Genomic DNA, 21,592 nt, shown 5'->3' on the forward strand with positions numbered 1-21,592 from the left:
TTTGAAGGTGGAGAGCAAGACACTGAACCCGAAATGGATGGAGCGGTTTGACCTGCGCATGTATGAGGAGCAGTCTTCCACTCTCGACATCTCAGTTTGGGACAAAGACCTCGGCTCAAAGGACGACATCATGGGAAGGTGAGGAGAAGGAGACAGGTTTCAGTCCAGTCACTGAAAGCTCTACCGACTTCCGTCATAGTAATGATATTAAAGTTTCTCTTGCAATTTTGTCAATCTGAACTGATGATGATAAGTTTCACTTGCAATATTATGTCATTCTCAATTCTGATTGGTCAGATTGCTGCAGTTCTCAATGCTGATTGGTTGTATCGACTCACAGGCGATGGTTGTTGCTGGCGATTGACTGCTGAGTTGTTGAGGGTTTTTTTTTGCAGCCCTTGTACAAATTGTAGCATTCTAAATGCACGCCCAGAATGGACAGATTACATGAGAAAAGAGAAAATACCTGGAAAAAAAAGACATTAAGCTCTATGGTTCAGAAGAAATTGAACTAATGAGTGTAACAATATCAGTAAAATATGGGGGATTTATTCATAGCACACCCAAAATTTGAGTTGAGTACTATTTGGATGTGGGTGCCGAGCAGTAAATATTTCAAGATTTATTTAGACAGTACTTAGTGGAAGAATGAATTCCAAATAAAATGGTTTTATAACATGAGGGAAATGAGGATAGTGTATAAGCTTTAACAAAATTTAATCAAAATTCACAAACAAGCTCAATTCAGTACAACAATACACAAATTCTCTGTATGTATTGCCTTGTGCAAAATTTGAAGTCTCTGGCATGAGAACTGATAAGGAAGTTTAATGTAGCCATAAATTGATTTTAGAAAAGAAATTCAGGTAAATACCTTGCCAGATGGTAACAAACAGCATTTTTCAAACAATCCATCAAAGCAAATGGAGTACTAATGCACACACATTGTTTACAAGAGTTATGTCTCCAATACTGCCTTTGGTGTATAGAAATGTAAAATAGCATGAGAACTGCACATATTGTGTGAGAATGATATGTGGTATCATAGAACAACAGTAAGTTATATGTCTGCCCAGTCAACCAAGCAGAGACTGTGAATCCGAAATACGTGTTTGAAACCTGTGAACGGATGCTGGGTAGTGAGAGAACATTTTAGGCCAAAGTCTTGTTGATAGTTTTTGTGGTGTCAACCATTTCCCCACTCCAGGGCCCAGATTGACCTGTCGACCCTGGACATGGAACAGACCCACCAACTGACCGTAGAGTTGGAGGACAATGCAGGCACCCTGGACATCCTGCTGACCATCAGTGGGACAGTGGGCACAGAGAATGTGTCGGACCTGGCCAGCTACAAGCAAGACCCCAACCTCAAGCGGGAGCTGTACCTGAAATACGTGAGTTTGGCTCAAACATGTTTCAATCTGATGCCTTACATCTCGGTACGATTGAGCAGTAGCCATTTTGAAAATAGCTGATCATTACAGTCTCCCCCACTTGATCAGATTGATTTGGGCGTAATACCCCGGTTCCACAGAGATTTCTTTTTCTCATCGGTCACTGAAAATTTTTTTTTTTTTTTTGCTTCAGGCCAACTACCGAAGTGCATCACATTACAGTCTGATAAATCCGACTTGTGTTTGTTGACTACCAGGTCAGTGTTAGATGTGTCAGGCATAATTGAATAAACCAAGATTATCTGATGCGGACATGTCTGACACTGACCTTTAAGTCTGATTCATCAGACTGTGATCCGATACACGTTGGTAAGTGGCTGGAAGCAACAAACTTTGCTTCTGACGAGTGACCGATGAGAAAAATATCTTTGGAACCAGGGCTTGATTCTTACACAATCTCCTGAAGAGCTTGCTCCTATCTAGAAAAGGTCAGAAACTGCCATTTGTATACAGTGCAAAGTTCCAAACATGGGAATACACATTTCACTGTATTTGGCACAAATATGAATAATGCATGGTCTGGCACTAAATCCCCTTGCTTCCATTAAATATTCCATCACACATGTTAGTTTCTATGATTAGTAAGCGGGAGAGATATTTTGTATGACAAATTATTCCCCGTCTGATCCAATGTCCCACGCTGTGTGAGCAGAAAAAATAATTTGCCTCAGAAATGTTGCTGTAATATTGCCTCATATAAGTGGAGTTCTCATTTAGCCATGTCTCAGTTAAGCACGGATGCCTGCACTATAGTGAAGAAATGGAGAAATATAAATGTAGATCTCCGTAATATAGAAATGAGTATGAACTAGTTCTTCCTCATCAAAGGCAGTTGTACAAACAGGAAAACTTTCATGTATGTCAAGATTAATTGACTTTCTTACTTTTTTGTCATTTTCTTTGCTATTTGCATCTAGTCCTCCCTCATGAGAGGAAGATGTATGTGTTTGAAAGGACTAATGACAATAAAAAGTTAAATAAATGATAGTTATTGTTAGAGAAGTGATGGAAAGGATGGAGACAGATTAGTCACATTTTCAATAAGCCATTACTGTGGCCAGGTAGTCCATTGAAAAGGCTGTTGAAAATTTGTAATGTTGGAAATAGCTCCCTCGTGGCATTTCAAAAACAAACAAACAAAAAAAGCCATTTTGGTCATATACAGTTGTATTGTAGATATGAATTTTACATGTATTTTGAAATTAGCTTATAAAAAGCTTCTAACCTAATCTCATTACTTCTTAACTAGTGACATTTCATGTCTAAGTGTTCAGTTGTTTTGACTTCAAATAGTTAATCAAATTTACTGGTATACACAGATATTGCAGCATTTAGTCTGTAAACTCAACCATTTGCAAGTCATGTCAAATCTCCTGAGAATTTGTGTAAGGTGATTTATATGTAGAACAACCAACTTATTGCCTTGTATCTAGATCAAATTGGTTCTATTTGTAGAATTATTAAACAACATATGTCAGCCAAGCACGAATACCTGGATGAATATGTGGGTTTATTGCATACAGAGTAGATGTAAGATGTGCTGGTGATTATAGTCTCCTTAGTATCATGAAATGCCAAGGAGATGATATTTAGGCGGACACTAGGTGATATTTGCTTCAAAAGTGTCTGGTGCTGGATCATTTTCCCCGGGGAACCATGATAAACGAAGGGCTGCTATAAATCTTGCCTGATGCTTACATGTACGTGCAGATGATAAAAATTGATATGCCAGAGAATAATTTTCCTGGGATCGCATCGCAATTCGCTATGCATTTTTATACTAGTGCTACACAAACTAACTTTTGTGTAGCAGTTTTCTTCCATAGAAGTGTACAGAATACCTTTTAAAATATTATTTGTCAGCTGAAATTGCTAATCAAATTTGAGTTGGAAAATTATTCCCTGTATGCCAAGGAAATAATGCAAATAAAAAGTGACCTTCCTTGTTGTGGTTTTTTTTTGTTTATCAGGGACTCCTGAATTCACTGAAGGATATCAAAGATGTTGGCTGGCTGCAAGTTAAAGGTATATTTGATATACAATATCTTTATATGTTTGTGATATTTGTTCCCCATCACAGTGGAAACCCTGATTAGGTTGCAGTCTATAGATATGAGAAAATTGCAATACCAAGTAATGTTGCTGAAAACTAAAGAAGCTTCATACATTTGTATTTGTTCCCTAAATGTGAACCTTGGAGCATCAGCCACACTGTACTTCCCATCCAAATATCACAGCAGCCTATGTAATGCTTTGAATTAGGATATTTGCAGTTTTTTACAAAGCATGTTACCATAGCATTTTTAGTTGACCTTGTGTGTTTAAATTTTTGATCTCATGCATGTTTCACTGTATCCTCAAGGCCAGTGACATCATTAACTTACCTTTTGCACATTCGTATTGACTGCGTAAGAACTGTTTTGTGAAAATAAGCAAATCCTCATAATATTTCATAGGATAGGTTCCTTATTATGCCTCCGCAACGAAGTGGCCGGAGGCATTATGTTTTCGGGTCGTCCGTCCGTCCGTCCGTACGTCCGTACGTCCGTCCGTACGTCCGTCCGTCCCGTTTTGTTTTTGTCGATATCTCAAGAACCGTGTGGTGGTTTTACATCAAAATTGGTATGAGGGTATATCCTTGGGGGATAATACTTTGTGTGGATTTTAGGGTCACAGGGTCAAAGGTCAAAGGTCACAGGTTATTTTGTGAAAAAAATTGAAATTTCATGTTTTTCTCCATATCTCGCAAATGGTTCAAGGTATCTTCATGAAACTTAGTATATATGCTTGTACCGATGGGCAGTGATTATCTAGGGAAGTTGGGGGTCATGGGTCAAAGGTCAGGGGGTCAAAGGTCAAGGTCAACTCCTCAAAATATCACTACTTTCCTTAAAATGCAGTATGCCTGAAGGTTTTTTTTTAAAAACTTGATGTATGGCATATATATTTTTGGGGAAGTTTCTTGCCAAAAGGTCAAAGGTCAAAAGGTCAAAGGTCAAGTGAAAGTGCTAAATTGCACTTTTTCCTCCATATCTCGAAAGTAACTCAAGGTATCATCATGAAACTTACATATTTATGCATGTTCAACCTAACAGTGATTCTCTTTGGAACTGTGAGGTCAAAGGTCAAAGGCCAGGTTTAGATAATGTCATTTAATATTTTGCCAATTGTGTGAAACTGTCATCACACATTGTCAAGACATTGTACTATAGCCCTATTAGGAGAACCATGCATTATGGCGGAGGCATATCAGTAGCCGTAGCGATATATCTAGTTTTTCATCTGGTTTTGATCAAATTTTCACTGTTGTACGTATAGATTGTTACTCTCTCTTTTTATGCCTCCGCAACGAAGTGGCCGGAGGCATTATGTTTTCGGGTCGTCCGTCCGTCCGTCCGTCCGTCCGTACGTCCGTACGTCCGTCCGTACGTCCGTCCGTACGTCCGTCCGTACGTCCGTCCGTACGTCCGTCCGTCCCGTTTTGTTTTTGTCGATATCTCAAGAACCGTGTTGTGGTTTTACATCAAACTTGGTATGAGGGTATATCCTTGGGGGATAATACTTTGTGTGGATTTTAGGGTCACAGGGTCAAAGGTCAAAGGTCACAGGTTATTTTGTGAAAAAAAATTTGAAATTTCATGTTTTTCTCCATATCTCGCAAATGGTTCAAGGTATCTTCATGGAACTTAGTATATATGCTTGTACCGATGGGCAGTGATTATCTAGGGAAGTTGGGGGTCATGGGTCAAAGGTCATGGGTCAAAGGTCAAGGTCAACTCCTCAAAATATCACTACTTTCCTTATATTTATGCGATGAATGAAGGTTTTTTTTTTTTTAAACTTGATGTATACATGTATCACCCAATATATATTCTGTGGGAAGTTTCTTGCCAAAAGGTCAAAGGTCAAAAGGTCAAAGGTCAAGTGAAAGTGCTGAATTGCACTTTTTCCTCCATATCTCAAAAGTAACTCAAGGTATCATCATGAAACTTACATATTTTAGCATGTTCAACCTAACAGTGATTCTCTTTGGAACTGTGAGGTCAAAGGTCAAAGGCCAGGTTTAGATAATGCTATTTTCCCATTTGATACTGAAATTATACTTTTTCTCAATACCTTGAAAAATTACTCAATGCATAAACTTATAAAAGAGTCAAAAGTCAAGTAAAAATCATCAGTTCCCCAAATACCTGCGCTCTGACATTTTAATCATTCATCCAATTGAACCTAGTTCTAGGAAAGTGAACATTCAGCACATTTGTGTCAAACCTGTCATTTTAATATTTTGCCAATTGTTTGAAACTGTCATCACACATTGTCAAGACATTGTACTATAGACCTATTAGGAGAACCATGCATTATGGCGGAGGCATATCAGTCGCCGTAGCGATATATCTAGTTTCTCTTTTTTTTTTGTGATGATTTTTTGACTAGTCCAGAATCCCCCTTTAGCATGCCAGCCTCATGTTTACTCATTTGCACTGGAGTGCTATGTTCACAGTTAACTAGCACATGGTCCAATCCCACATGAACATTTTCACGCAATCAACACAACCCTTGTCTTTACCTATTGATCGACACTTCTAATGTTCTTGCCATTCGATATGCCTTAGTGAAATGATTGATTACTTGTTTGTTCCATTATTTATCTTATGTTCTGCTTTTGTTATTTCAAATAGTCATTAAGGCCCAGAATCTACAAGCAGCTGACATTGGAGGTATGTGTGAACTATGTAACATGTTTTATAAATGTTTTATGCACCCCTTCTGGGCTTTGTTTTTGGCCAAAATTCTATTAATGCAAGAATGGATAGTGGGATTGTTCTGATTAATGTGTTGCAGCTGCTGGTAATAGTGAAGTATTGTATGTACAACTGTACAATGAGGTGATGCATAGTGTGGGACATCTGCTTATACAGGCAGGCATAAGGAGGGATTATGCTCAGTGGTTTAACCCATTAGCTCCTTGGGTAATTCTTCAGCAGAAATGATCACGGTATACTCATTAAATTGGCAATGCTGCATTTAACTGGTTATCCAATATTGGTGTAATTCACTAAATCTGTACAAAATCAGGAGAGAAAGTTACACAAAGTTGCCAATTTGAGACAAATATTAACTTTCATCTGCTTAAATGTGTTGCCAATGTAAGGATCACTTTTAGATAAAGCAATTTGATTGTATTTAACCAAAATATGTGTGCAATCAAAGCGATATTGTTATTCTGTGAAATACTGGCAGTGAATTAAAAAGATCGTAACAATGAGTTAAAACAACAACATCTTCACCCTATCAAGCATAGTGTTTTGCAACTATTCCCTTTTTCTTCTTGTGTGAGTATTTCATAGTTTTTAAAACATATTACTATTACTGTATTTGTTTATAACTAGTTTTGTCCTCCCTTGCTTTGATGATTATGTGACAATTGGGCTGTGATCATCAATATCATCATTTGTTATCTATTTTTCGTGTGTCTAATCAGTAACAATGTCAGGAGCTCTGTTACATCACAGCGCAGTAATATATTTACATAGTAGCTGCGCTATACAAATTTGTCTAATCATTATCGACTAGATTCTTTCTAGAAAGGTCAATCTCCCTCTCGATCGATATTTTCCGGAGTGTTCTGATGAATTTAAGACATAGTGAACTGTGAATCTCCAGAGTCCAAGATTGGTGTGGTTTAATCCCATCTGGTAGATATGGAGTTGTCTATTTATTTTCTCTCTGGTCTTTGCTGCAGGAAAGAGTGACCCGTTCTGTGTTCTGGAGCTTGTCAATGCCAGACTACAGACGCAGACCGTCTACAAGACGTTACATCCAGAGTGGGGCAAGGTGTTCACATTGTGAGTTTAAAACTGAGACTAAATCCTGCAGTGATACAGTGTATGTGCCCAATGCTGTACATGACATGCTGTAGAGAACTACCCTCATTTATGATTTTGCAGATAAGAATAATTTTTCACAAAAGTTGATATGTCCAAAATCATTCACATGTCGTTATTTTTGCAATAGAAAGTTGAACTTGAAATTGTGAGAATTTCTGCACTGCGAAATATTTCACTTTTACAGTGCATGTACATGATCGTCTTAAAATTGAGTTATGACATCACGCAGAAGTTTGAGGAAGGAGTGGCTATATATTTTATGTGTTGTTTAAATATCCCACTACAACTAGGTCTACACATTTAGTATCTATTGGGTATTTAAAAGTCTTCACAGTTTACAAGGCAAGAGTGCATTTATTGTGAGGTATTTTGGAAAGAATTGCCTTGTGAATTGATATTCTGAAATGCATTTTTACATCTGTTAAAGATTGAAGCTTAAGATTTAGTAGTCAGAGTGTTTGTGGCTGTTCTAAATGCACTCATTGTGAGAAAGGGGATATATTGTGAATGATTTATGAGGAAATAACCCACTGTATTTGAATAATGTGTACATTAAAATAAGAGTGATTAGATCAGATTAAAGTAAAATAATCCAGGTAGATTGAAGAAAAAAAAAGTGTTCATGCTTCATTAGAAGATATTTGTTGGCATGTCATGTGTGCCATGTAGAAGGCTTAAAATATTGTAATGCCTTGCCTTAAATTCATGCGTGTTTTATCCACATTTTGTCTCTGTATCTTAAAGCCAAGTGAAAGACATTCATTCTGTCTTAGAGGTGACGGTCTTTGACGAAGACAAACACGGCAGCCCAGAATTCCTCGGAAAGGTCGCCATTCCTCTCCTAAGGGTAATTATGCAAAGAAATTAATTTCACCAGAACCATAAAAGTGATTAATTGCATAAGCTACTTCTGACCTGTGAAGAGCCATGTTTGAACTCACCTGCATAAAAGAGCAAGTGTGAGTGGTTGTATGCTGGAATAATGATGGATCAAAGTCCAATTCTTTGGCAGATTTGTGATGCATTTCACATGCAACTTTTCATGCGACATGATGCAATGTGAGGGAACATGTGGTCATGTGTTTGACCTTGGTGTTTAATTGCATAGTCTTAGAAACCTTCAGAAATACACAAAGGCAAAGCTCTGCTTCTCTGTCACACTTGTAATAAAGAACAAATTCTACAACTCGTGGGAGTAAGCACTGCATAAGAAACATGACAGAAAAAGCCTTATACCTTCTACCTAGCAGTTCTTTGACATTATAAAAATGTGATGATTTACATTGAATTATGAGTTTTATGGGTTCCCTATTAAAAGGGAACAACTATCAACTACTGACTGGCAGACTGGGTTCTACATGTCCCCTGTAAAGGACTGGAGAGTGAGGATATAGTGCCTAGGGGCTGTGGCACAACTGCTATAGCCAAGGAACTTGAACCAGTGACCTAGTGATTGATGGTTTGTGGTTTTATCCACTAAGCCACAATGGCTCCTCATGCACTTATAATGCACAAAAGCCTGTAGTGAATAATTCTAACCCATTTTGAATTCACACATCTATTATTAAATAGAATATATGCATAGAGATGGTGTACTCAACCACTCCACAGAATATTCAGCCGGTTTCTTCTGAAGTAGATTTTCATTGCCAAAACTTTACCTGGGCTTTAAATAATACAATAGAAGTCCTGTGCTTCTTGAGGGCAACATTATGACAGGTTCGGGGATAAAAACTACAAACCGTAACTGAGGAAAAAGAAATTGGGAAATAGTCTGGGACATCAACTATATCTCTGTAGAAGTTTTAATTCAGAAAAGTGACAGTTTGAGAAGGGATTTCAAAAATGTATTGTTAATGTTTTCTTTTAAAGTGCATTTAGTCATTTTCTTTTCTGACTGTCTACCAATTTTCATTTCTCTTGTGTCTCACTGGTTTGTTGCTTTGATTTCTTGTGTGGTTTTAAGATTTATTTGCTATCTGTATTTTGTTTTCAACTTCTACTTTAAGGTGGTTTTTGGTGGTAGTTTATACCCTATAGTACACTATTATTTTCTGCCCTTGTGTCTATGTCAGGCAAGGTGTAGTGAGAGGAGGTCGTACACTCTGAAGGACAAGAAGCTGAAGAGGAGAGCTAAGGGAATCATTCTTCTTGAGCTGGACTTCATCTACAATGATGTAAGTTTTTTAACCCTTGAGGACGGACTGATTTTGCTACAAAATGCATTTCCCATAGACACTTGCCCGAGTATACTCGCGACTCATCCTCAACGAGTTCATACAACAAAGGCTTGTTATGCAGTAACTCCTACCAGCTTTATATGAGAGTGCAATGTAGATTTGGAATGCAGCACAAGCCCTACTCCTTTGCTTTATAGGGATGGTATAGTTTTGATTGAGATGGGGATTCAGGTTTTAACTTTTTTTTTTCCTTTTTTTTTGCGAGATGATTAGAAACCACTTATATGAATTGTTAAAGAGAATACAATTCTAAGAGGCATTAAAAATTTATTTGATGAAAATCGGTTGTGAAATGGCTGAGACATCCAAAAACAAAGCAAAACAAAGTCCTAATAGAAGGTAGGTCCCAACTTTTGTTGAGTTGCAGTAACCTTGTGGTGATAAGGAGTTTGAATGTGCTGTTTGTACTATCTGGTGTTATTGTTTGGCAATGCCTATCCCGGTATTTAAAGCCTATCCCAGTATTCAAAGCCTAAAGCCAGTGGAACATAGTGAATTTTCCATCAATGCAATTCAGTAGTGCCCACATATCAGGAAAGATTATACAGGTAGTTGCATGTAGTGACAGGTTTGGGTTGTTTGTTGTTGTTGTTGTGGGTTTTTTTTTTTAATGTGAGGTCAGCTGATTGGTCATGTGACTGGCTTCCTTGCATTTCAGGTCAAGGCTGCTGTACGGACGTTCAACCCACGGGAAAACAAATACATGGAGCAGGACCAGAGGTTTAAGATTGCAGTAAGAATATTATCATTATTTTATCTTAGGGAGGAACAAAATGGAAGTAGTATTTAAAGATATACTGTACATGTACTGTATGAATGACTTCTACCTGTCAATTTGTCATGAAAGTCTACTATGTAGTACCAAAGATACTAAGTTTTAAAAAAAACGCATCTGTACGACAGTAATTTTCCATTTCCAAGAACTTGCCTGTAGTGTAACATTTCTCATCAACTTCTGGTACTGTATAAGCTGTTATTTTCGGGAGATGTTGTTTTCACAAACCGACACAACGGTATCAAGAATGCAGTATACCTTAGCGCAACGCGACATCTTCGCTTGCTGTTAAATTTGCGATCTGACTGTGATTCGCAAAATTTGCAAAAATTAAACCCTCGTGAAAATAACAGCCTATGCAGTATTGATGAAATATACAGCTTGTATGAGTAGTGAAATAGTGGTTATATTTCCATCAGATATACTTTGTAATAACTTTATCTTGCATGATCTGATGGGAGTATAGAGACATAAATGTCTTCTTGTAAGGATCTCACATTTGTTGTGGTAATTTAAAAGAAAATAAAAGAGTGTACAAGGTACATTTGCCTTTATAATCTGTGCAGACAGTATTGCTGGATGCAGTCAAATTTGAGGTATACTGAATTGGACAATTCTGTGACCATGTAGCTGGTTTCAAAGGGAGCATTATCCTGGAATTTCTTCTTTCTTTTTTTTATCTTGTTCATCTTAATATATCTTCTTCCTGTTCTTCTCCTTCCTTGTGTACTCTCCCTCTTTCTCTTTCTTCTTCATCTTCTGCTTCCTCTTTGATTTTTCATTCTTCTCCTCTCCTTTTTTTTTTCTTTCTGCAGCAAGAGATCTCGCTCATGTCAAGAAAGATTGTGATTTACTCGCATGTGTTTATGTATGTGGTCTTGCTTGGCGTTTGTTACAGGTACTACAGAACAATCTGTCCCGAGTGAGCAACATGATAACGGCTATCGTGGACGTAGGTCGGTTCATCAACAGCTGCTTCCAGTGGGAGAGTAAAGTGCGCACCATTATCGCCTTCGCTGTGAGTACAGCCTCAAGATGATGTCTAGATATTAATCTATGAATCTGCAATGTACAATAAAAGCGGAAATTTCCATGCAAGTAATTTGCGTACTCAGTCTGGTAAGATGGACTTTGTGGCTGGTCAAGCAGCTCATTGCAGCCACAGTGATTAAGGACTTTGGTTGGACATATTACGATAAATGTAACAGGTGTGCATTACGACAGGCAATTCACTCATGCTGCAGGGCTAGTGAATGTGAAGAAAACTTGCAAATAGCAATCATACCTTGAAGTCAAAGATGTAAAATATAACAAGCAAAAAATGGGCATATGTTTCATTTCACTCGAGTTTCATGTTGCACAAAATGCACACTCCAGAAAATTTCCATTTGTACATTAATACAATCCTAGTGGAGCGTGATCATAATATGTATTTCATGTTCTTTATCATTTAGAATTGATCTGCATAATTTCATTTTACCTTCATAATTTTCATTTGCAGTCCTGTAATCACTTTTCTGCTGGGGGTCAGAGATAAAACAAAAAGTATGATTTCTCTGTTTCTTTTGCTGCAGCACTAGATATAATAAAGTTGATGCCATCCACATCCTTTATAGTAGAATAATATAATGTCTCTTTCCGTGGGATTCATCTTCATCAAAGTTGTAAGACCTGCAGCATCTTTGAGTTTTGCTCCTTTTGGTTTTGTGGAGAAAGTTTCACTTTTGTACACATGATATAGAGTCATAGTTACTTGATACATCTATATCAAGTTTGGTAATAGCTGTTACATATAATTTGAAGGGGTAGGACTAGGAGGAGGAGGAGGAGGAGGAGGAGGAAGGTGGGTACGGTGTTACCTCTTATGGATGAATGTGCTTCTTACCTCTGATACTTTGTGTCTTCGATGTTAATCACTTTCCAGCGTGTTCTTTGCTTTCTCTTTTTCTCCCCCTCTCTGTATTTGCCCCCCCCTTCTCTCTATCTCTCTGTCTCTGTCTCCGTCTTTGCTTCTGCCCGTCTCCGACCTCAACACCAGGCCTTCCTGATCATCGTGTGGAACTTCCAGCTTTACATGGCGCCTCTGTCCATCCTGATGCTCTTTGCCTGGAAGTACGTCGAGCAGTGGATCCTCAGCTCCTACTCCAGACCACCAGATGAAGATGTAAGTCACTGTCCTGACCTCAACCCCTTCCTCAAGAGAGACTGGGGGTATGTGGTTTCCCTCAACCCTCTCCCCAAGTGGCAACAACACAAATAGAATGTAAATTCTAGTACACCCTTCTTCCAAAGCTAGCTAGCATTAAAGTAAAAAAGAAAAATACATAACTTTGCATTATCATCTGAGCAGGATGTACCCCAAAACTCAGCATGGTTCCCTTTAAACTTTGGTGTAGTAGTTGCTGGTTGTTGATGTTAGGATCACTGGAGCCATAACACAATTCCATGCATCATTGGACGTATATATTTGACAAGAAATAATGGCCAAGCTTTTCATCATAGATCCTTAAGCAAACTGCCATCAAGAATCCGGGGTACGATTTCAAACCGATCTATTAAATGAAACAAACATTTGTCCATGTTATCGACCAAACGAGTATTTTTACTTTCGGTCATGTGATACTGGATTCCATATGTCAGTGTTTCAAGAAGAAGAGGAAGATGCGTCTAATGTTACGCTTCAATGCTGGTAGTGATACCATTATGGGATGAAGTTTCAGGACATGTTTTCTTTATGGCAGTGTATCTTATCACATCGCCGTGTTTTATTAGTGAAATATCACTCTTCTGTTGATAGTTTTGGAGTCTGCTTTTTTGTTTATTAGTTTGTACTATTTTGATCTTTGAATGCAAACGCAAAGTGGATAAATGTTTGAAATTACATGCCGAACATCATCATGAAAGCTTACACAAAACTCAAAATGTCTTCCAATTAATGAATGTGTACATTTTATGTTTGATCTGTTTCTCTACCCCAGGACTATGATGACAGTGAGGAAGATGAAGAAGAAGCTGAAGATAAAGACAAGGTAAATATATATCTGCATGTAAGGAAAAAAGAGAGAGAAAGAAGGGAAAATACTTTTTTCCCCATTATTTTGTGATGCTGTTATGGTTGGATAGTATCTGGGACTAGTTTGCATGATTGACTCACAGTTTTTGTGTTTTGCTCGTGTTTGGTTTTATTTGTTTGATGGAGCACTTTAAAGCTGAAGTTTCTTTTGAAGACATGTCAACCAGGATTTGTACCTTCACAGTGACTTTGCTCTATAGAATTGGCAGTGATAAATGATTTGTTGTTTTTTTGTCGTTGTTGTTGTTTCTGCATGCTGTGTGATCATATGACCCAGACAAGAAAGATAAAAGACATACCACTTGAAAATGTGTACAGACAAGACAAAGAATTACCAGAAAAAAAAAATGAATCTATTTTGTACATGTATTGGGAAACTCTTGTAGTGTTTGTATCAGCTTTACCTGTGATTAAAGGTTTTCTCCACCCAAAAAAAGTTTGGAAACCTCTCATTTACTTTTACAGTCAAGCTAGAGAATGGATGTTGTGTTTTGTTCAGACTAGATGTATACAGTAGTGGAGAAGGCATATTGTATTCAACAGTTTGACAATACTTGTTATGGGCTGTGTTTGCTTTGTTTTTGTTTTCTACACCTTAGTAAGAATTAATGGAGTTTGATTTTGCCCCCCCCCCCCCCACCTTGCACCTGAAATTAATTTTGTTCATCGTGTTTATGCTCCCAATCCACAAATTTCCTCGTCCCCCTTTTTGTTGCCCCCGTAACACGCTTCTGATTGTTTGATCCCCTCTGTTTACTGCCATTGTTGCTCCGTAGAAAAAGGAAAAAAAGACGGTAAGTAAAGAGTGGTCCCATTTGTGACGTGAGAGATAATTTTCTTCTTCATACGCCCTTTATTGTATACACCTGTCCCTGCCTTTCCCAAGTGTGCTGTTCAAGAGGAGTGGTCTGTTTCCTCATCCATCTATCCCTCAAAGCTTCATTGTGTTTGTATCAAATTGTGTTTTTAATCATAAGCAGGTTAAGAGAGAATTCATGACAATATTCTTTTGCCAATGTGCAAAACATGATATTTTCAGAACTTTTATACAAGGTCACTAGAATTAGGAAAATAAATATACAGTGCTAGCCTCTCAGAAAAATTGAGAGTGTCTTAATTCAAGTTCATCTTTTGAGAGTGTTGCAGTGAATATGTTGCTGTGTAATCACCTATTCACACATGCACACACACACACACACACACACACACACACACACACACACACACACACACACACACACACAAATGATAATGAAATGACTGTAGAATTTGAACTAATACCTTTATATAAGAAAGATATCCAAGATATGCCAATTTCTTTGTACCAAATGTCAGTTATCAAAGAAAAATATTCAATGCAGGACTTGCTGATATTGATTCAAATTTCTTTCATGATTTCCATCAACTGACAAAATCAGCGAAAGATGTTGAGATAGATAACTTAAGACCAAATGACTTGAAATGTAACAACTATCAGGTAATGTTGTATTAGCTTATTGTTTAAGAGGGAAATGGTCATTTAGGGTGTAGAATTGAATTGAAAAAAAAAATAGCAATTGCACGATTTGTAATTACATTTGTCAAAGATTTGGGTATTATTGAAAATTGTTTCTATGACAATGTGACAAAGTGAGGCAAAGTGAGGCCATTTAAGACAGAAACCATGCAGAATTCATAAAAAGAAATCATGGCACTGCACAATGTCTGTTGGGGTGAGAAAACCTTGTAGGAAATGGCTGAGGAAATAAACGAAAAATTGGAAGTTGATTCATAGTAGATTTTTTTTTTTTTTTTAAACTGTATTCAATGTTGACTATCTTATGTATGTTTGCAATTGCTGCTGATTCCTGAAAAATGAAATCAAATGTGCCATGCCTTTACTTTCCATCATCTGTTGAAGTGGATACTGTGTTACCATGAAAGTAGTATGTTTCTGTCAATATTATGATACAGCCTTTTAATAGCTACCTTTCCTGTTCTGTCTTTGCTTAGATTTCTTTTCTGGCATTTCCCCCAACCATGGCAGCATGTACTAGAAGTAGCTGTATACTGATGTAGTTTAAATATCCAAGCCAGCACAGCAGAAGATATTGAAGGCAGTTCAGTTCTGAATAGTGAAGACTGTATCTGAGTTTCTTTCCTTTGACTGAATGATTGTACACCGTATTCAAAAGCTGGCAAAACAAAAAACAAAAACATAACAGAAAATCAAGCGTGAGTATGCAAAAAGTAGTTTACCTTGATTATTGCAGTGAAACATTTCCATTTGGTACTTGCTGTAATGTTGATGATACTTGTTTTGAGGCCCCCCCCCAAAAAAAAACAAACAAACAAACAAACAAACAAAAATAACAAAAATAACAAAAAAAAATAAATAATAAATATATATATTCTTCAGTGGTTCTTGATATGATATAAACAACTTTGGTTGTCAAACTTTGCTCCTCTACACATGTCAACTTTGAGTAGAATCATGCTGAGTAGCTTATAGAAACGATAGTATATCATAGATCAGTGTAGTAAATTAGTTTAGATATTTCGTATAATCATTTCTATCCCTTTTCCTTTGAAATTCTACTGCAGTGCTACTTTAACAAATACTTTCTTGTACTGGAATTTTGCTTGATGTGTAAATGCATATTGCGACATTGGAGATGATATCGTATAATTTCATATAATTCCAGATAGTATATCATATTTCCATTGGAATGTGTTGTGTAACTTATTTCAATAGATAATCCTCCCTTACAATGATGTGATGTCATTTCAAAAGTGTGAAAGACGTGAAGACATGTTGAAGGACAGATAATTAGTATGACTAATCCAAATTTTGTGGTGGAAGCTGCAAGTTATGTCATATTTACTGATCATTTACAGTTCAAGTTCAGGTTTATTTTTTTTTCTCTGCCTCTAACATAATCCTCAGTGCATAATGTACAATGTACAAAGTTACCAAAGACTTATGACAGTTGATTATTTTGTGTTGCAATCAGTTGTATATTTTCTCTTTTCTTCCTTCATTGGGAACCATCCTTACAGTGATAGCTAGAAAGGCAATTTGAGATGAGCTCTACGTTTCTTGTACCTGTTCTCCACCACACAGTAAAATTTCCGTAGATTTTGTACACGATTTACCAGTTCCAGTAGACCGTGAGGTAAATGCCCAGCTGCAGCTATTAAATGCAGCTCCAGTCCATTACGTCCGCTGTCTTTAGTGCATAACGATGACATCTACTTTGCCAGCACTCACTGCATTTCATCACAATTAATTGAAAAAAAAAAGTAAATATGGAAATTCAGAAGAGTAGGATTACTATCAGACACTTCAAACATGCAATATTTTCTGTTTGCTTCCCTTGCAACTTTGACTGGGAGTTTAGTCCTCATGAAGGAAGGTAGAGGACTACAAAAAAAAATTGAAAAAAAAAATCAACAAGCCAACTATGAAAATGCAAAGCAAAATAAGAAATCACATGATGAGACCTGAATTCATGTAGACCAAAAGCAACACTGGTGGGGTCAATACTGATTTGATAAAGCAACAACAGAGTGGAAGTTGTCTTTTAAAGATTGCATGTTTGAATATACGAATATACCCACAAAATGATGTAGCATGAAGTAGCATGAACGTTTTGACACTTCAAGACATGATATCCATGTCTGTGAGTTTGTGCATCAGCATCTTACGATTTACTTTTTTTCAGTGTCAAAATTGAGCAATGAATATTTTGTAATAGAGTGGTTCAAAAGTTGATGCGGGTTTTCTTTCTTCTCATTTTTTTATTCTTTTAAATCCCAGGAAAGCAAGAAGAGTTTCAAGGAGAAGCTCCAGGCCATCGAGCGAGTCTGTCAAACCATCCAGAACACCTTGGACCAAGTGGCCTGTCTGGGAGAAAGAATCAAAAAGTGAGACATTTCATGAAACCCTCTTCCCCCTCTTGATCACCTGTGGCCCTGGCCATGGTATCAGAGAGTATCTAGTATCTTTAACTCTTTATGTGCCATGGTGGAATCCCCTCCCCCCCCCCCCCATGTAGTCATATGTTGAGAAGACAATCTGTTTTTCAAATCAATATAACATTCATAAATTTCTGTTAAATTGTAGACGAAGTTAGCAGAGTTGTGGAGAAAATGCCAAGCTTTGCATTGATGTAAATTCTATGACAAATCTATAATCGCTTTTCTTTCAAATGCCCGGTAGATACATTACTGTAAATGTATGACTTCTGCACACAAAGCAGTGATAGAAACTTAGAATTTGCACGCAAATCCAGTATGAAACACTGCGTGTTAGTCATTCACCACATAAGATACAAGCTATAGACGAAAGGAATGGAATCACGTTAAACGCTTTTATTGTACTGTGGTATTTGGCAATTTATTGATGGGTTTGGGCGGGTTTGTGCGTTTGAGCAGAATTATTGCGAAGTTGGCACGCCGTTGACCGTCGGACGTGGGAACGTGGCACATGAAGAGTTAATACATACATGTATTTCATAGTTAAGAAGACCGTTGGGGGCGCCACAGAAGACCTCACAGCCATCTTCCTCCATCCTTCCCTCTTCTCTGCCTTCCTTAGTGCCTCTCTCAACCTTAGGCCTGTCCAGTCTCGTATGTTGGCTTCCCATCTCTTCTTAGGTCTTCCTCTTGCTCTCTTTCCTCTAACTGCGCCTTGCAAGGTTGTTTTGGCGAGTACCGAATGGTCTCACTGAGTGCCTGTACGATTTAGATTTACGTTTTCTCATAGGAGTCAGGTTTTCAAATGTAGACAACTTAGAGAAATGACTGAAGCAATGATGCAGCACATGTAATAAGTGTTATGTGGACACTGTATTACTGTGCCAGATTAAATGTGCGTAGACCCGGTAGTTGCGGGGACGCTGTTGGATGATAGTGCCGATCACTGTTAGCATTGATACGAAGATTGCTGAAGTTAAGCTGTCATCAAGAGTAAAGCGCGTAGGTGTTACTAGGTAACGTTGCCTTTGTTGTCTTCTCTGCGCATCATGCAGTCTGTAGTGATGCTAGGGTGCGTGCTTCTTAGTATGACGTCACAGGAGAAGTTTGCTAAAGCTGTCATTATCAGCCGAATCATGAGCTGAACTGTGATTGGACCACTGACTCGAGTAGATCGGACTTCTTAGGACTCATGGAAATGGGTCAAAGCGTAAGCGCTAAAGAGGAGTTGATAGCATAGGTCTTTGTAGGAAACTTGCGCCTTGCGCCCTCCGCGTACGCATTCGACTAAACCACCGGGTCTATGTGCCTTTAAGGCATATGCAAGCAAACCAAGAGTACTGCAAAACAAGGTCATTTAGCTGAAAGATGATACCAGATTCGAAATGGTAATGTAAAGCGACAGAGAAAACTTTGCTTCATCTTTTTTTCACTTGAATATTTTATATACAACTCTATATGTATAGTGTATATTGTATAGTACCGGGAATGTGTACACACTCTTGATTCTCCTCCTCGTTATCTCTCCTACTCAGCACATTCAACTTCACAGTACCATGGCTGTCTTTCCTGGCAATCATAGTCTTGATTGTAGCCACCATTATCCTGTACTTCATTCCGTTGAGGTACCTCATCTTGGCTTGGGGTAAGTCTTTCCAATATGCCTCAAATATACCTCATTTCCCTTGGGGTGCCTCATGTTGGCATGGGGTCAAGTCTTTTTATTGAAATACATGTACCTCATTCCTTCTCAGTGCACGTAATACCTATGCAGAGACTCCAACTCTCCCGCTTTTGACGGGAGATCTCCCGCCGAAAGCCCATTTTTGCAAAATCTCCCGTTCTCCCGCTTGAGATTTAATTTCTCCCGCCCTGGCTCTGTATCTCCCGCTTGAAATGATTTCTTACTTACTGCCATCGTATGTTTAAAAATAGGCCTTAGATAGCATGAGAGAGCATCTAGAGCCCTAGAGCTTCCAGGGCCCTGGACCCCATGATGTGCGCTTTGCGCACATCAAGTTGGAGTCTCCCGTTTGCAAGGGGTTGCAGGCGGGTGAATCTCCAGATCAGAAGGTGGTTGGGGTTGGAGTCTCTGCCTATGAGATATAATGTCTTGTCATTTGGTTAAAGTCTTCTCAGAATATTATATTCTGTTTCAGTAGACATCTTCTTAGTTTCATTTTGAACATAGTTTTAAACCTGCATCAGATACTCATCTCCCCTTTGAATATTCCTCATTTTCGCCTTGGATCAACCCTTTCAGCAGTCTGTGAACATCAATATTTTCATGCTGAGTGGTTCAAAAAGATATTTGCAGGTTCTTTAATTCATGCTACACAGTTCCTTCATACTCGTATGTTTTCATCCATTCACAGAAAAGTCGTGCTGCCCAAACCATTCAAATGTATGGTCTGCACAGAAACTACAATTACCTGGTACATGGTTCTAGAACTCATGCCCGCTAAAAGTAGTGTAAAATGTGCAAAATTTAATGTACTGCAAAAATCTCAGCATGTACAGTATTCTTTCCTTTCTAATATATATCGTATTACTTCATATGCCATGACCTCCATATGTTGAGAAACCTCATTTGGGCATAATAATACTTTTCTTGAAAAAGTCTTATTGAGACAGTTCTCCCCATCATAATGTAAATTGCATCTCACTGTGGCCATGTTGAGTTGGCATACAAGTCTCTTCAAATGAGACCATTACCAGTATGGAAAGTATGAATTCTGTTAAAGCGTGCCATGACCTTTTCTTTGTTTCATGCATTTCCCCCCTGTTCTGCAGGCATCAATAAGTTCACCAAGAAGATCCGAAAGCCTCATGCCATTCCCAACAACGAACTTCTAGATTTCTTATCCAGGATACCATCCGACACTCAACTGGTCAGTGGATCTTTGTTTGTTTGTTTGTTTGTTTGTTTGATTGATTGTTTGTTTTTTAATCAAATTCTTCATCTTTGATTTATTCAGCCAAGACTCTGCAAGAAGAATAAACGATATACCCAGGAGCATAGACAATACTAATAAAATTATATTCTACTTTATGATAAATTGGTTTGCCGAAGCCTGTTTCTTTCTTTCTTTCTTTTTTCTGTCTGAGAGTCCTAATAATAACAGAGAGCGAGACATAATGTTATATAAGAGAAAACAACTAAGAAGAGAAAAAAAAAGTCAGTATTTCTTTAGTTTTATGCCAGCTTAGTCTGTTTTCACCCCTTTCAAATCTTTATTTCCTATCACCATCCGCAGAAGCAATACAGAGAGCTGAGGCCAGATATGACGAGAACAGACTCGCCCAAGAAGAAGAAATGAGGTCAGAGAGAGATGGAGAAAGATGAAGGGCCATCTTTTCCTACGAAAAGCAAGGAAATCATCTGAAGTTGTGGGGAGGGGTTTTTTTTCCATCTCTTTATTTTTCTGCACAACACTGGCAGTTCTGACAGGAAGAGATTCTTGCCACGCAGACGATGCAGAAATCATCTCAAGGACCGAAATCAAGTCTTTGTTGGAGTGTCGCTGCCTTCTCTGGACATTTTCACACATGACTGTCTAACCAGCACAGAGAGGCATCACATCTCTCTTTGTGCTTGCTGTGTTCTGTAGGACACGTGACGACCTTCAGTTTTCCGTCTTTTGACTTTCCATGTGAGCGGGAAACTGGTGGCACAAGCGCGAAAGTGTGGATGCAGAGTTATGGGAATCATGCCGCGTACCAGAATGGAGTAGATATGTATCAGACTGACTGACATAACGTGCATTATATTGTTATAAATACGCATTATATTTTGACCTAGGTTGAACTGTATGTATTTTGTGTTGTTTGGAGGATTTGCAGATGGTCAGATTCAAACGATGTGAACACAGCTCAAAGTCTCGACACCCTTTGAGTATTAGCAGTTATTAAATAAGAAATGTTGTAATATGTGTTGTAATGTATGTTGGTAACAGACAAGTAAAAGCTTTTTATACATATATATTCTACAATCACTATGGAAAGTTTATATGTATATTTAGATTAAGATATAACCAGAAATTTGTAATATATTGTAAGAATGAATTCACCCTGTATATTGATCGTTTTCATGTACAGTTAATGCACCCTTTCTTTCAGAGAAATTATGAATAAAATTGACATATTGTAGAGCAAATTCATTAAAAATTAAGGTATGTTAATAGAAAATCATCAACATGTGACTC

The 21,592-nt window shown here is 37.9% G+C and overlaps 1 protein-coding gene across 1 annotated transcript in view; it reads left to right on the plus strand.

The window, feature by feature from the left end:
- LOC139737045 (multiple C2 and transmembrane domain-containing protein 1-like) overlaps positions 1–20,953 on the plus strand; it is a 105,997-nt gene extending 85,044 nt beyond the window's left edge. The window contains exons 7-22 of the mRNA XM_071647722.1: positions 8–138; positions 1,208–1,394; positions 3,425–3,479; positions 6,134–6,172; positions 7,198–7,300; positions 8,087–8,189; positions 9,418–9,519; positions 10,241–10,315; positions 11,256–11,375; positions 12,396–12,521; positions 13,336–13,386; positions 14,207–14,224; positions 17,230–17,336; positions 18,923–19,032; positions 20,181–20,278; positions 20,645–20,953. Coding sequence (XP_071503823.1) covers positions 8–138; positions 1,208–1,394; positions 3,425–3,479; positions 6,134–6,172; positions 7,198–7,300; positions 8,087–8,189; positions 9,418–9,519; positions 10,241–10,315; positions 11,256–11,375; positions 12,396–12,521; positions 13,336–13,386; positions 14,207–14,224; positions 17,230–17,336; positions 18,923–19,032; positions 20,181–20,278; positions 20,645–20,707 — 1,488 coding nt within the window. The 3' untranslated portion in view covers positions 20,708–20,953. The remainder of the gene's footprint in view (positions 1–7; positions 139–1,207; positions 1,395–3,424; positions 3,480–6,133; positions 6,173–7,197; positions 7,301–8,086; positions 8,190–9,417; positions 9,520–10,240; positions 10,316–11,255; positions 11,376–12,395; positions 12,522–13,335; positions 13,387–14,206; positions 14,225–17,229; positions 17,337–18,922; positions 19,033–20,180; positions 20,279–20,644) is intronic.
- The last annotated feature ends 639 nt before the right edge of the window (positions 20,954–21,592 follow it).

Source organism: Diadema antillarum, unplaced genomic scaffold, assembly GCF_040938485.1.
Source record: "Diadema antillarum isolate AM-2024a unplaced genomic scaffold, OU_Dant_1.0 seq00000678_RagTag, whole genome shotgun sequence".
NCBI lineage: Eukaryota > Metazoa > Echinodermata > Echinoidea > Diadematoida > Diadematidae > Diadema > Diadema antillarum.